Here is a 17,429-nt window from a genome sequence, read left to right on the forward strand (position 1 = left end):
CTCCCACACTTTTCCCGTTTACAGCCAAGGTTTGTAATGACATTGTGTAAATCTGCTGAAATGAACTCCCCTTTGCAAGTAGCCCTGAGAGAGAAATCCCATGACATAAATGCATTTTTTACTAATGACATGTCAGTTAATACTTACCAGAGCTTGTTACATTTCTTTGCTTTGCATCAAGCCAATATAGTATCACACATAAATGTTTTGACATTGAATATAAGCAGTCTGGGTTTTTTAAATGCCATAGTAATACTGCATATTGAAAGTTTGTAGGATAACCTGCTTGTGCCCACCAAACCTGACTGAGATCAAGGCTCTGATGGTCACTTCAAAATATTAACTTTGTTGCCTCTTTGTAACTAATTTGTTGGAACGATTTGTCATTGTCCATTTGGAAGATCTATTTGTGCTTTAGCTCAAAATTCCTGACTGAGGATTTGACTCATCCAGTATTTCTAAATAATAAATAACAACCAAATTTATTTCAAAATGCAGTATTTGTTTTTTTTCTGCTATAAAATAAAATCCCTTTCCCTTAAACAAGGGCAAGCCAACATAGGGTTTGTCTCTGCACAACTCAAGATCCTCAACTCTATCTATCGATCTGTCTGTCTGTCTAAACTTTAGTTATAAAGCACTTAAACATACCATAACACGGTCAAAGGTGAATAAAAAAAACTAAAAATAAAAACATAATGATAAAATCAGTAAGCAATGACACTACGATAAAATAAACAATAATCATGCTCTCTGGAGTTACAGGCCAGCATGAAGAGTTGCTTTTTTAAAAGAGTTAAAATTTGCTTAGCGTTCTGGCGGAGCTGAAAGAAAGAGGGAGGCCGTTCCAGAGTTCAGAGGCTACAGGTGAAAAAAGGCTCCGCCTCCCCTCGTCACAATTCGAGTCCTGGGAACCACCAAGAGCATTTGAACTTCAGATCTCAGCCCAACATATATGGTATATATAATAAAAATGCAAAATTCAGTGTCTTAGAATTTTAGAATATTGTGAAAAAGTTAAACATTCTTTAAAATAGGTCCAACCAATTGTCTTTTGCCTGGAAATTAGCATACGTTTTGGAAGCCTGACATTTCTTTTTAAAATATTTTCAATTAATTTTATGTAATCTAAACATCTCAGAGACATCAAAATTAACAGAAATAAAGGCTTAAATATTACAAGCTCTAACAAATGTTTATATATTTTATTTATATATATTTATAAATATATTATACTTATATATTTTCACTATTTCGTATGAGTGACAGGAAGTCTTTCACTTTTCATGATGCGTTTTTCAGATTTAACCGTATTTCTCTACACAAGGTATAAATTGTTTTTACAATATTTAGTCAAAAAATTCAATAAAAGCTTTGTCCAACTCATTACAAGAAAGAAATAGTTTAACAGATAAATAGTGAAATTACCCTTTGATTTATTGTAATAATAAAGGAGCCTTTCCTTGTATAAGATCCCACCGTGTGTGAGAGGAGTCAGAGTTACACAGCTCTGCAGTTAAACTAATATCTGAAAACAAAGACAAAATGTTTAGAGTCGATATTTTAGTAATACTGTGAATCTGTATTTGTCATTAAAACTTATACATGCCAATGAAATGTGTCCTCTGAATTTCTAACATCCCTCAGGGAGCAGCAGGTTGCCTCTGTGCAGCCCCCGGGGAGCATGCTGGGGCTAATTCTGAGTAATTCTGGGAGCAGTCTGCGGGATTCGAACCGGGGGACTAGCAGCCTTCTCAGGATGCAAGCTCTAAGCACTAGGCCACCTCCCACTGTCTTTAGCATCTTATGTTTTTTTAGTATCTGTGAAAATCAATCGCTGTGTGTATCTACAAATTTCGTATTTCCAGTCTGTTCCATGACAGGATAGAACTGGACTCTTCAAAAAGATAATCAAAGCAACTTTGTTGAATTACTTTCAGTTTTTCGGTTATCTAGTGCTATTCTGTTGATGTTTCTCTTCCCGTTTAAATTCATTGGCCGCAAAAATAAACGGTCAGCATGCCTCCACAGAAATATCTTGACATTTTCAAGGGCTCAAAGGAGTTGCTGCAGCTTAGTTATAGCATGTTGACTGATCAAAACAGGCTCTGATTTTTTATTTTCAACCGGAAGCTGACTGATAAGGGAGGTTCCAGGAATAAAATCTGCTGAATCTGCTCACAAGCTCATTTCTTGGTAAATCTCTAATTAGAAATGTGTAAGGCGAGCAAACAGGGCAATCCATAGGTTGGTGCAGTACAGTGTTGAAGCATGCAGCGTCTTCGCATGGTTTAAGCAATCTTTTATGATAACAAATGAAAGAGAGTTGAAATACACCTTTTGAAGACAAAGTGTTAGAAACAAACTGGCCTTTGACTTTGAAATCTAAATGTAAGATCATTTTCATGACAACAACAGACTGAAAAGAAGAAATAAAGCTAACTGATATCCTCATAATTATGTTTAGGACAATATTATTAATATAACCATTTATAGGATCAGATTAAATCCAGAAATCTTATGGAGCCGTAGCCCAACAGCTGTTTATAATTTAACTTTATTTGACCTTATCGCATTAACACGGCTTTTTAAAGACAGCAGCTACATCGACTTTTATGTACTTCATAAAATTGCCACATCAAGTTCAGCTCATAGCAATTTTCTTACTCTAAGGGTTTGATATCTTTGATTTAATGAACAAAAACATCATTATTGTCCATTGATCCTATAATTACTCAGATTACATCTTCTTAAGTATTCAGTGAGCCTATAATACACCCATCAAGAGTTTCAAATTTCCCTCTACTACAAATACTTTGCTACATCTATTATTTCAATATTTCTTTCTCTTTTTGACCAGTTGTGTACAACACAATATGATGTGGCAAACTTGTTAGCAAACAGCTGCTTAATAAAAACATCCTACAGACTCTGAGCTGCATTTTTGGTCTTCCTTGAATCCTTAGATATGTATATATGGCTCATTACCTGCTAAATGTACCCGTGTGTTTGCAAACTGCATGCTAAATTTGCTGTTTGATGACTGGCAGGTGGCATTAGGTTGCTTTTTAGAGCGCTGTTTGCTGAAAAACAATGCAGATGAAAGCGGCGAGAGTGAAAACGAACAACAAAGTGGCGGACCACTGAGTAAAGCGCCGAGCTTACAGAGACTCTGAAGCTCTATAGTTTGTTTTATTGCAAAAAGCAAATAAACATATATTCAGGAACACTTAAATATTCAGAATTTTACCAGACTGGTGTGGTAATAAAGTAATAATAAATGCAATTCAGTCAAAACCACATATTCAACAGGACTGGCTAGAGAGATCAAACTACTCCTGTTCAGGCTTCTCCAATTTGGATCCTCAGCCCAAAATGGCTAACCCTTCATTACCACTCTGCCAGAACACACACACACATAAAGATGTTTGCATGTTTGCATATATATATATATATATATATATATATATATATATATATATATATATAGTTCTCATTATTCATTATGCAGAACTACGAACTACTAGTTATTCTCAGAATGTGCAAACCAGAACAGGAGACAGGACGTGGTTGTCCAGGGAATCATCAGGGTGCAGGATCTTCCGTTAAAACTAACCTTTAAATATATTTCTTATAGTCATTCTCAGTGCCAGCCTCCCTTATTGGCACCCTTGATAAAAACTTGTAGAAAGCCTCGGGTGAAATTCCTTTTTTATAGTAGGAACACAAACCCGCACTTTCAAAAAATGTGGAAAGAGCTGGAGCTAGTGAAGCTAGCATGGAAGCAGCCACTGATCATTTGCTTTGCCATTAGCCACGTCCTGTTGGCTCGCATGTTTGTCGCCTTTTGTGTTGTCCCATGAAAAGATCTAATAAAACCTTTTAAAAAATGTAAGAGGTGTACAAACTTTTGTCAGAGACTGTGTGTGTTTATACACATAGATAACTACATATAAAGGTATAATGTAGTAATCTTGATGTTTACAAAATTACTGGTAGCACAGTAGCACAGTATCCCTGCTGTCAGCAGTTTCTACAGTCCTGACATCACAAGGCTAGAGCACAAAGAAAGAACCTTTTTTAATCATTCTTCTTTTCAAAAATCTTCATAAGATTGTTTAACATCATGAGTAGTTTCTAATCCTCTCTTATGTTTAATTCACGCCAATGTTTTCCTATTTGATTCATATCTGAATAGTGTGATTAGCAAAGAAGTTTGATTCTTTCACGCTGGTGAATAATTTCTTTGATGATGTCCTCGTATGTTTTGGGTCAATAAATGGCAAAAAGACACATTAATGACCCAGTTTCAGTTTTCCGGCAGAGTCCACAAGAGTCTCGTGTAAAATGTCCTGCTATTTCCAAGAATTCATGATGCCATGTACTCAAACAAGGTATCCTGCTCCTTATTGAAAAACAGGCCCACAGCACCACACAGCCTCCACTATTCAGTGGCTGTGGTACATGTAGAGCTACCAACTGTGAGGTTTGGACATCTTTTTAATCGTCTTTCCTTATTCTGTGTGGTGGCGTACTAATCATTAGTCCTCTTCCAGCCTAGTGGCCAGTGGCTAAAAGAAATGGGCCTCTGTGTTAAGCCAAGGGGACATTCCTACAAACTCTGATCAATTTTAAAGAAGCAAAATAACCAATTAAACTGCTTCAGTTGCATTTGTTTTAAAGAGATTATCAAGAGTACCAATAATCCCAACTGTTCCATTGTTGAATTTTTAATAATTACTTATTTTTTCCCCTTTTCCTTCACTGTATAAATTTAGTCAAATTAAACTTTGAATTTTCTAAAAATGTTCAGTGTCAAATTAGGCATCTTGAAATAAAGGATTCATTTGTTTTAAGGCTTTGTACACATTTTAACAGAGGTGCCAATGAATTTGTATTTAATTGGCAGTTCCTACAGAAATAACAACAGTCCCACTGACTTGACTTTGGTGGGACTCCTGTTTTAATATGGTCAGTGTCTGATCTTGCTCCTCTTACTCAGGGTTTAAAGCTATAGGGTTAGGGTTACTCTTTGTGTGCCTTACTTTGTGACTCACAATGCCTTACACTTCTACCTAAAAATGGCTACATGATAAAAGCTGATTTCAACCACACTGTATTTATCAATAGGTGACGCTTGATCATCTCTGATTTGATGTAACAACTCGGTGGGAATGATTATTGTTTTTTCAGCTTATTTGTCTGAAATCAAAACTAACCTATTATGTGCTTCCTGTCTTCTTTGCTTATTTTATTATAATTTTTGGAGCAATAATCAATCTTTAATGTCTCCAAATTGAATGTTTCATTTTGATTTTATCAAAATGAAACATTCAATTTGGACATTCAAGTCCACTTCTTGTATGGGATTTAGGGTTGATAGATTAACCGGAGGTATTGAATTGAGGTGGGTTTTTGCTCATAGATCTAGAGAAGAGGTTTTATAGTATTTACCTCTCCTGCATTAAATGTTTTTGTTGTTTTCCACGTCTCACCAGTCAAACACGTCATTTAACCGTGACAAGGTGAAGGCCGGTACCGGCAGGCGCTTCCTCGGTGGTCTTCTTGATGATACTTCCTACTGCTACACTCTGGAGGTGTCCTTCTACGGCTACATGACAGCTGGCGGCGCCGCCCCTGTGCCATACTCTGAGGAAATTTGTATCCTTCATTATGTGCGATCTGTGAGGCTCAAAATGCGGCGAACAGCAATAATTGTCTCATTGTATTTGTTCTCTCTCCTCATCTGACACCGACACACATCCTTGCAACAATCAAGCTGCTCGAATCATTATTTTAATGTTGTATTTTTTGTACTTAATTGGAAGTCTGTGCATGTGTTTGTGACTCTGCATGTCAAGTCGTTTGTACTGTCTAGAGAAGCAAGTTGCTCTTTTGTTGCCTTTTGTTGCGACAGATGTGCAGTGACAGAACGCAGATGATATCTGCATCTATTGATTTCATTTACAAAAGAGGAAAAAAAGAGAAGGGCTTTTGTCGCTGTGTGTGTGTGTGTGTGTGGCTGAAACTGCCATTGGTATAAACCGTGGAACAAACAATAGTCTCATCAGCCTCTAGCATGCACACACACAAACACAGATGGATTTTACCACTGAAGCCGAAGGTCACAGGTGCCTTAATGGAACCAGATAGGAAGGAAGTTTTCCTTCGTCTGACCTTCTCAGAGGCGAGGACCTCCTGAGAGTTGGCCGATAGTGGTGCGATCTTACCGATAGAGTGATCGAAAAGAAGGGGAAAGAGATTTCCAAAGCGACAAGGGTCCTACATATGAAGAGTATGTGCTCTCAGGCACTTGGAGTGCAAGTGGAGGGGCAGCTTGGTATCAACGCAGCCCTAGTGCCCTCTAGTGCCAAGTACCGGAGGTCTTCTTCAGTGTAGATGAGGCACAATTAATTAACCCACAAGTAGTGAGCAATATAAATATCTATTCCACATATGGATAAGCAAAACTCTTAAGCATCATGGTTTTGCTGCTTTTTTGACAAACGATGTAGTCTGTAGGAACAGAAAGAAGCAATATGAAAAGATCAGGCCATCTCCTTTTAACTGGCTTGCTAAAGTTATCCTGTGAAGTCATCAGATCTATATATTTTAGTTGTGGTCACCATATTATAATATTATATTAGAAGCAATGTGCAAGCACCACAATAGCCAAGCTTACTGCCACATTAATAAGGATATGTGGAGAAGCAATAAAGCCCCATAAATGGTTTACCATTTTGTTTAGATAGTTAATATATAATATGTCTCGTAAGTACTTTTAAAACTCTATATTAAGGCTACATTGTTTGTCAGAGATCCCTAATTGCATATCTCATAAAAAATGCTATTTATTCTCAGAATCCCAATATTAATGATTTCATTGTAAATTATATTGGGTCTGATTACCAAAAAAAATAGTAATTATTTGTCTTCTAATCTCTCTAATGCATCTCAGTGTTTAACTAAATAGGAAGGAATGAAAAAACATAGCATAAAGTCTAACTCCTCAAATGTAAATCCCAAAAACAACTGGGAATGAAAATTCAGAGCATCATTAGCTGATTAAAAAATTAACTTTATAAAAATTTCAATAAATATCTCTATATATCTATCTGAAAGGTAAACATAACTTTTGTGCGCATGGTTTTCAATTTAAAATACCTGACTAATGTCTGAGCGAAAGTTGGGAATAGGGAAAAAGGTTGATTCAAAAGGTGGAAGGCCTTTGAGGTACTACAGGTTCCAACATCAGCTAACGGCCTTAAATAAATCCAGAAGACACCTTAGTCCAGGGGTCACCAACCTTTTTGAGACTGAGAGCTGCTTCATTGGTGTTGTGTCATACGAAGGGCTACCAGTGCTGACATTTGAACTAGAAGAGTCAGAGTTCACCTTTTCACATTTTTCATGCTTATACATGTTGTCATTTTTAAATCTATATAAATGCAAGTGTGAATAAACAGGAATAGTAACGGAATAAAATAAAGTTTTAGATGCAGCTCACTGGTGGATTAGGCTTTTTTAGAACAGGCTCATGGGCACCACATGTGGTCCTCAGGGGCTCTGTGGTGCCCGCGGACACCATGTTGGTGACCCCTGCCTTAGTCTTAACCTTGGTTAAGACTAAGGCAGGGGTTCATTGAGGTCACCTCTCAATGAACTGGACTGGATCCCTGGACCTGCGGCTCTGAACATCCTGTTCCACAGCTTAGTCGACACATCTGTTCGACTCAGCCTCGAGATTTTCTAGGAGGTACTGGCTGTTTTCATCTGGCCCAGGGGCTGGACGTTCTGCAGTTCCTCTCTTTGGAATCAGAACCGAACTGTGAGAGTGTAAAATAAATAATCTTAGTGGATGAACTGGATTCCAATCTTTACACAAGTGCACAAAGGCAAAATAAAACAAAGCTTGCTGGAAGATTAGATGGTTGACAAACTCAAAAGGTTAAGACAAATTTGAAAAACACATCCGAATTTTAACACTTGTTGATAAACTCATTTCTTTTCACTGAAGCACGCAGTTTTGTAAAAGATAGTCATTAAGAAAAAATGTTTTCTGCTTTTGTTTAAAGCTCTTCTGTTTACATTCTCAGAGAGACAGCATTCAAAATTAAGCTTTCTTGTCTTTAGGCTGGAGGCAAAAGTCTAACTTAGGTTCCCAACATGCACTCCTTTGCCATGTGGAAAGAGGGGTAAAAACCCACAATAAGGCATTAAGTTTAACCGTTTAAGGCAAAGCAAGGCAAGGCAAGGCAAATTTATTTGTATCGCACATTTCAGTACAGAGACAATGCAAAGTGCTTTACATGATTAAAATATAGGAAAATAAAACAGAATAAAAGCAAGTAGGAATAAAATGTAGAAACAAAATAGAACATGGAAAAATAGAAACTAAAAGCAAATATTAAAAACAGTTGGACTACAAAGCTGAACTAATGATGTTTCAGTAAAACAGTTTAACTAGAACAGTGGAAGGCAATCCTAAACAAATGTGTTTTTAATCTTGATTTAAAGGAACTCAGGCTTTCAGCACTTTTACAGTTTTCTAGAAGTTTCTAAGTGGAGTATAGGAACTAAATGCTGCTTCTCCGTGTTTGGTTCTGGTTCTAGGTATGCAGAGTAGGCTGGAGCCATTAGACCTGAATGGTCTGGAGGGTTGATACACTGATAACAAGTCTGTGATGTATTTAGGTGCTAAGCCATTTAGGGATTTATAGACTAACAGGAGGATTTTAAAGTTTATTCTCTGAGATACAGGGAGCCAGTGTAGGGACTTTAGAACTTTAAGGTTATAACTGATCAAGAATAAGTTAAGGAGGATTACTTTGATGAGCATTATTTAACATGTATTAAAATGCATGCATAAATAGTCCATTGTAACAGCTATAATAATAATAATAATAATAATAATAATAATAATAATAATAATAACTTTATTTATGCCACGATTTCAATCAATGTGCTGAACAATAAGTCATAAAATAGTAATACAAGAAATAAAACAATACAATTTAAAAACAGGTAAAAACAAGCTCCAGGGTCATAACAGTCTAGTCACCAACAATATTTTGCCTTAATCAAATATCATGACAAAGGCTTTTTACAAACGTCTTCATATTCAGATTCCTTAGTGTTTCTAACATTGCAGGACTTTTGTCTGGAGTCTGTGCTAAACATACGCCTCAGAAGATACTCCTCAGTACTAGTAAAAGAACTGTGAAAATGAAGCTGAAGTCAGAACTTAACCAGTACTTTGTGGATCAGCTGTTTGTTTGTTTTCCAGTTCACGTTTATCAACTAGCAAATCAACAGATGAATATCATAACAATTACAAGTACACCTGCAGAAATTAGTTTCACACCTTTCTTGGTATGGTATCCTCAACACGTTCAAATTATTCCTTTCAATGCAGACTCCTTGAACATTTTCACATTTTGTTACATTACAACCACAATCGTCAGTATATTTTATTTAGGTTTTTTTGTGTGTGTTAAAACAATTATCAGTAATTGGGAGGTGGATGAAGTTGTGGATGAAGTGGAGAACAATACCTGAAGCTTTGAATATCTGATGAAGCCCTAATCAATCCAGACACAGCCAAGACATCCCCAGTAACTCTGGAGGAGCTGCAGCGATCCATAGCCCATGTGGGGTAACAACTATTAGTCGTGCTCCCCAAACAAAAATCTGCTCCTTATGCAACAGGAAAGACACTGTCAGAAGAAAGCCATAGCAAGTGTTGATTACAGTCCACTAGTTTGAGCAGTTCCAGAATAATATTCCTCAAAGGTAAATTTGGGAAGATGTGGAATATCCCTTAAACTACAGTTTATAATATCATCCAAAGATGTTAACAATCTTAAGAAATCTCCTCGTGCAAAGGGACAAGACAAAAAGTAAATAGTGGATTCAAGTGATCTCCTGGGAACTATAGGACCCAGGAAACATTGGAAGAAGCTGAATGTGTTAGCCTACATGTGTATGTCAGTGGTTCCCAGCCCTGGTCCCCTGTCCTGCATGTTTTAGACATGCCTCTGTTCCGCCTCAAATGATCTCATAACCTCCTCTGCATGCCATCAAGTGCTGCAGAAGCCTCCTAATCATCCATTCATTTAGGTCAGGCAGCAAGGAGACACCTAAAACATGCAAGACAGGGGTCCCCGAGCAGCAGGGTATGTGGCCGAAGACTAACACTGTACATCACCCTGAGCACACTGCGATGGAAGAGTCCTGCCTCAGAGATGATTATTTTTCCCATAGAGTAGCTGGTCTGTTGACAGGAAGATGCTGGGCAGTACTGGGGCGGGGGGACTGTTCGGAGGAAGGATGAGACTTTACTGGGGCGAAGTTTCACCTTCCAGCAAGACGACAGCATACAGCCGGTGCTACAATAGCTTTGGTTCAGATCAGAACATACCCATGACCACTGTAAAGTTCAGACCTAAGTTAAATTGAGAATATGTGGCATGACTTGAAAGATTCCTGTTCAGATGTAATTCTTTAACATTTCACAGTTTTACCCTACTTCTTGTTGGTTTTTCACATAAAATCCCAATAAACATACTGATGTCCGTGGTCGTAAAGTCACAGCGAATGCAACGTGAAAAAGAGCTAAGCATACTTGTGGGACGCACCGGGGATGTATGAATAGTTGTTGAACTGCGAGAGGGGGGGGGGGGTTCTGAGGAGGAGCTCCAGAGGTTGGGCAGGCAGCAGGGGGACCTGATATACAGTGGAGATTGGGGTCAGGCAGGTTGAAGGAACAGACCATGTCACTTTTTACGCCCCAGTAGTCTGCTTGATGGAGCATGTAAATCATCAACAGAGACCTTTAGCGTCTCCCCCACCCTCCACCTGCCCCTGTTTCCTCTTTTCCTCGTCTCACACCAACACATTCCTCCAAACTAATTCACGACAAATAAAAGCCTTTGGCCCATAGCCGCAGCCACCCTTCCAAGTGTCTTTGCTCACCTTTTCATCCTTCCTGTCTAACCTTCCCCACCACGGTGACTTGCATCCACCGAAATTGAAATCTTAACCTTTCAAGCAGCTAAGAATTTTGTCACAGTTTGAATGCGCTCAAGGAAATGTGTGATACGCCTTGTGTGGCTGTGTTTGTTTTTGAAATCCCCTCTGTTGCACTCGTTTCTCCTCTACGATGTCTTGCCCCCTCTTTTCCCATCAGCCACAGCATAACGGCTCATTATATCATCTAGTCAAGCTGAGAATGCTCCTCTCTGAAACAGCGGGGACAACCTCTCTTGTGTTTATGACTTTTTATCGTCCTCTAAGCATTTAACAACCATGTTTGTTTGTTTCCCGGCGTAGCCGTTCTTCACCATGCAACTACAGCAGCCACAGGTTTTATAGAGAGCTTTACACAGATTCATACCCCTTTCATCTTTCACCATTTTGTCATCTTACAAGCACAAACTTCAGTATGTCTTTTTGGGATTCAATTGAAACAGCAAGTGGCAAAAATTGTGAAGTGGAAGGAAAGGCTTTCAGCAGTTTTTGCAAATATAAAATTTAAAAAAATGCGGCGTTTATTTGTGTTCAACCTACTTGCCGTGATCCCCCTAAATAAAACCCAGTGCTACCAACTGCCTTCAAAAGTATCCTAATCATGTTAAGTCCATATCGGTGAAAATCCAGTATTTAGTGAACAAATTAGTGAACAAACATTAGGAATACCAACAAACACAGCAGGCAGAGCAGAAAGTTGTGGTAAATTTAAAGCAGGATTAAGTTATAGAACAATATCATACTTTGTACAGGTTGCCAAAGAAAGTATTTATCAGAGGAGAAGTCTAAAGGTCTGCGGTAATTCTGGAAATGCTAAAAACCTCTGCCTCTCATGTGGGAGTATCTGTTGACATTACAACTAGTAGATGTGGCCTCAACAAATCTGGCCTTCATTAAAGAGTGGTTAAAAAACGAGCCATTGTAAGTTCATAATATTTGCTACAAGCCATGTAGGGGAGAGGGCAACCACAAGGAAGAAGGTGTTCTGTTCAGACCAGATTAAAGCTGAAGTTCTTTGCTTACATACAAAACAGTGTAAGTGAGAAAGCGAACGTGTCACATCGGCTGGAAACACATCCCCACAGTGAAACCTGGTGGTGGCAGCATCATGCTGTGGGGAAGAAAACCTGTTAGAACTTGCAAAGGACTTGAGACTGGGGTTGGAGGTTCACCTTCACTCAATGTATAAAAAAAAAAAAAAAACAAGGACCCACAGCCGCAGCTACAATGTCAGGGTGCTGTTCAAAGAAAGGCCCAGGCATAGTCCAGAGGTAAATCCAGAGGTAAATATTGTAGGGAATGTGTTGCAAGACTTGAAATTTGTTCCAAGGCAGAGACTGTCCATGCAAAGAATAGGGAATAAGGATTAATAAAAAAAAAAAAAAAACATTACATTTTGAAGACCATGTGTCCTTTTCATTCCATCTCACAAATATTATTTGTCATTTTGTGCTAATTATTTTTATTTAATGTAAGTGACTTTTATGAAACACTGGAGTTTATTTATGTATTTGCTTGTTATTTATAGAACAACAACCTGCACCAGTGCTGTCCAAACTGCAAAGTTTGAATATGAGTGTAGAGCAGATCAAGGTTGAAGGAATCTGGGATCTCATTCAAAACACAGCTTGATGTTCTCTCTGTGTGTATGAGTGCATTTAAGCATGTGGGGATACAGTAGATGTGTTTTTACTTATGATTACACAGCCTGCTTATCTTCTATTTGCCTTTGTGTTTTCTGTTTTCTCAGTTGCTTCGAAGATAATCTTTGAAGCATTCTGAAAGGGACTCAGGACCAAATGCCTTCCTAAAAATTAGTGGATTTTTTTGTTTTTGCTGCAGTCAGTTGAAAATGTTCACCTTGTTCAGATTTTCACAACCGAAGGACAGCTCATTTCTCTGCCTTTCCAATTCAGCAAACTTGCTGATTTTCATCAGAGGTGATGACTTGCAGTCTAATCAAGCAGAGCATTGTCGGGCTGCTACCAGCTCTGAGTGACGTCACAAATTGATGGCTGCGTCAGCTCTCCACATGTGTGTGATGTCTGACTGTCGGCCGACGCAGCAACACTTGACGTGCATGTCGCCGTAACAGTGGGACTCCGCGAATGCCAGAGCCGCCGGTGGAAAAACAGCATGCATCATTGAACCTGACACCCAACGCACAGGCTGTGACAAGTATGCAAATGATATAGCTGGGAGGCAAATATGCTTCACTACCACCCATCATGCACATCACATCACATGGATATGCACAAATGGCTAGGTGCTCGCATACGCAACCAAACACACACATTTACGCACACAGTTGATTGCACAAATATTGTCGGCATGCTCAGATGAACAAGTGTCCTCACATGAGTTCTCCCAAAAATGTGAAAGCCGACATGGCCAAAAAAAAAAAAAAAAAAAAAAAATCCATGGATGTTGTGTTTCTTTTTGGGCAAACTGATAACTCCGCCGTTCTTGGAAAGTTTGAAATAGTTTGAAAACTCAATTGAACAAGAAAACACTTTGCTTTTAAAGGAAAGTGCAGGATAAGTAAATGTACTGAAAGGATCTTAAAGGGCTAATTTTAACATTTACTTAAGGTTTAGTGAAGTCCTGCATTAGACCACAAGAACTGTTAAGAACTGAAATAAATGGAGTTACATAAAGTAGATAACCTTGGCTAACCTGGTATTAGACTACACCGAGTGCAAAGAAATAGTTTAAAGGCTATAAAATAGGCCCTGAGACGTCTTTAAAACCAAAGAAACTGTTGGTAAAACAAAAGATGGAGTGTAGTGAAAAGTTTGTCCTTTGTGTTATCAGATTTTATTTCCGCCCTTTGTTTTAAAACAATATGTGCAATTGACAGGACTGTGGAGAAGCATAAACCTTTAAACTACAGAGGGCCAAAGTGCCTCAGAGCAACAAATCCACAAAACAGCAGCAAATCTACAACAAGATTGCTGCAAAGGAAAAGAATCAAGGTATCGCATAGGCCCAGCTGAAGTCCAGATCTCAGCCTGGCTGACCTTCAGGGAGATGTGCAAAATCAAATGTTTGCAAACCTCTTTGCACTGAAGCAACCTTGCATCAAACAGTAGGCTGAAATTACTCAAGGTCGATTTGAGAGACTGATGAAATCATACTCCAAACTATTTTTGAGAGTTGTCGCTACAAAACTCTGACCCACAAGTGATTCTTAGTTTGTTCACGAGTTTGAGAAACAAACATAAACATCCACATATCTAAAAGTCACATGTACTGCAAGCCAAAATACAGTTTGGCACATAAACATATGTGACTTCATATTCCTGATTAATCTGTTCTTGAGAGAAACTGAGGCTTTCGTCACTTTCCTTATACTTATTCAAGTTAGAGAGCTTGTGTATCTAACAGGGGCAGTCTGTTCTGTCCGGGATTAAATCAGCTCCTTTTTGTCCTCTTGGGCCCTTGGACTTGAGGTCTTTCACGCTGTTGATTTGCTATTGGGATCAAAAATGTCCCTTTCTGTATTGCTGTTGTTGACTATCCTTGTAATTAGCATTGATAATTAGCTCTCTACGTGTCAGTGCACTGACAAGACCTGCCAGTCGCCCATATTGATGGCTCGAATGTCCCCTTGCTTGTCTCCTTGTTAACTCCAGACAGCATCTTCAACGTGACTTGTTAATTTCACCACTAGGGGACTTGTCTCTCTGTCACGTTGTCTCTCTGTCTGGGAGGACAGGGGACGGGGAATGAGGCGCTGAAAGAAGCTAAATGCGGTGCTGACAGCAAACAGCTGCGGTAAACAAGTCATGTCCCACCCCCATCTCTTTTGTCTCACATGCCCCCGTAATCTCATCAGCGTCTAACCTGGCATGCCCTTGAGCCATGACAATGACCTGTGATTGATTAGACAAGACCATTATTGTGTACAAAGAATACATTTCAGTGAAAGGCAGGCAAGATGCTGACACACTGCATGCACACCCCTCTGACCTCCCCAGCGGTGAATGATGATAATAGTGATAATAACAGGTTATTACACAATCTAAACAATATTATTAGGATTAGTTGGTACAAAAATTAAGCAGATTGCTTGGATGTGAATTTAAGCTGCTTGAAAAAAGTGCTGTGAAAAATTATTCTCCACCCTTTTTATTTTGCCAATTTTTCATCTCAAAAGTTTCAGCGTGTCAAACTAATTTTGATATAAGGCATTGATAAACTGCCTAAATGGAAAAAGCAGTTTTCAAATGAGCATTTTTGAATCACCTGTCAAGGGAATAAGATATTCAACTCAACATGACCCAGTATACTTGCTACTCTTTTTAAGTCATGTGTCATGATGCTTGAATGTTTGTGTTAATTAGTCAATCCCACTCACCTGTGTTGAGCAATTTACGTTTATTCCTAGTTGTATTTAAGTTCCAGGTTTTTGTTCCTCTTTTGTTGCGTCGTCTGTTTTCGTACCTGTTTTGCTTCCCTGTTCCTAAGATGTGTCTTCTGTGAGTTGGCTCCATTAAATATTATTATTTTCAGTATGCGCCTACCGATGTCTTGCTGCCGCTTTGGTCCTTCACCCTAAACTATGACGTCATGACTTAACTTGGATCGACCCCATTTCTATTTCAGTTTGACTAGCTACACCCAGGCCTGTTCACTGGCAGACTTGTAGAATAGGTAAACCATCTAAATACAGCCTGTCTGACAACACGAAGTAGGCTAAAAGATCTCATGAAGCAACACAGCATGCCTCGATTTAAAGAAATTCAAGAACAGATGAGAAAGTCATTGACATCTATCAGTTTTAAAATGACCATAAAGCCATTTCTTTAGGCCTTAGAAGTCCAGCAAATCATAATGAGAGGCATTATTATAAAAATGGAGAAAACAAGGAACTGTGGTGAACCTTCTCCGAAATGGCCATCCATTGTTCCTCCCAGAGAGCCTCGACCACTTGTCTTGGAGGTCACAAAAAACCCAGAACAACATCTGAAGTACTGCAGGCTTCAGATAAAGTCAATGTTTATTATTCAACAAGAAAGGTACTGGGCAAAAAGGACATCTATGGTGAGTTCCAAGGTAAAAGCTACTGCTGACAAGAAATTACACAAAGGCCTGTTTCACATTTGCCAAAAAATAAATAAACTATGAGAAAATAATCTGTGGACTGACGTGACAAGACTGAAACTGTTTTTTTTTTAAGTTGTGCATCTCATTAGACATGTGCAACTAATATGTGCTCTTCCAGAAAATCTTAAAGGGGATTATTTGACCATCAGTTGGTAACCTGAACCATGAGCACCTTTGGGTTATGCAGCAGAACAACGATCCAAAGCTCGCCAGCAGGTCCTCTTGTGAATAGCTCAAAAATACATGCAAGTTTTGGAGCATCTTAGTTTGGAGTCTGTGTTTAAAGTAGATTGAGACAATGTGGTGACTTTGAAGAGGCTCGTCTAGTTTGAAAACCTTTTAGAGTGGCTGTAATTAAACTTTTCTGCAAAGAGGAATGGGCCAAAATTCTTTAATTTTGATTTAAATAATCATTGCCAGTTACCACAAATGCTTGGCAGCAGTTTTTGCTGCAAGGCATCCCTCAAGCAGTTATTGGGTTTAGTTGCAATTATATTTTCATAGAGACAGGTTGGTTAGGATAGCTTTTTTTCTATTCTATTTTCATTTGAAAACTTCTTTTTGTATTTGTTTGCGTTATCTTTGTCTGACTGTTGGATCTGAAGCCTTTAAGTGTAGCAAAAAACAAATACCAGCTGAAACCTATAAGGGGGGCAAATACTTTTTCACAGCACTGTAGCTATTTTTGAGTATCGCCCAGCAGTTCAATCCAAGCTACAGCTTTTCCTGGCTTCCAAACACATAACTTCCCGCTGCATCATTGGCTTCATTTCAGAACCTACGGTTTCCCCTGGCACCAAGCCAAGCTGCAGTCAGGGCATCCTCCGTGTCTCCGACCACATACCCAGCGGAAGAAGTTCTCCTTCAGAAGCTGACCGTCCATCACAAAACCTCCTGTAATAGACGGTGAGTCGTGACGAGACAAGCTGAGAGGCCATCTGCGCGCGGTGGGGTCCGGGAGATATTTTTGTCGCTGAGCGTGCCTGGCTGCAGAACCAGGGACTGGCAGCAAACTCTGCTGATGAGAGAGGAAACTGAGGAAAACACCAAAAAACTTTCTAGAGGTCGAAGTGGAGACATCCAGGATGGAAGGAGGATTTAATGTGGAAGCTGATTTTTGTTGTTGTTGCTGTTGTTTTGCAGATTTCTAAGCATCTGAAGGCAACTGACACCATGTATTTATTTTTGGACTACGTCAAAAAAGCTGAAAAAACAAAACAAAAAAGCTATAATTTTCAAAGCATGAAGACTTTAGTTTATCTGGCAGTTATGCAAGCATGGTTTATCAAAAG

At 38.8% G+C, this 17,429-nt stretch overlaps 1 protein-coding gene across 3 annotated transcripts in view; it reads left to right on the top strand.

Annotated features, from left to right (window-relative positions):
• Positions 1–17,429, top strand: part of agbl4 (ATP/GTP binding protein-like 4) — a 464,476-nt gene that overhangs the window by 441,670 nt on the left and 5,377 nt on the right. For all 3 annotated transcript variants that reach the window (XM_036141240.1, XM_036141239.1, XM_036141241.1), the window contains one exon: positions 5,499–5,661. In XM_036141240.1, the coding sequence (XP_035997133.1) occupies positions 5,499–5,661 (163 nt within the window). The remainder of the gene's footprint in view (positions 1–5,498; positions 5,662–17,429) is intronic.

Source organism: Fundulus heteroclitus, chromosome 9, assembly GCF_011125445.2.
Source record: "Fundulus heteroclitus isolate FHET01 chromosome 9, MU-UCD_Fhet_4.1, whole genome shotgun sequence".
In the NCBI taxonomy this organism is placed as follows: domain Eukaryota; kingdom Metazoa; phylum Chordata; class Actinopteri; order Cyprinodontiformes; family Fundulidae; genus Fundulus; species Fundulus heteroclitus.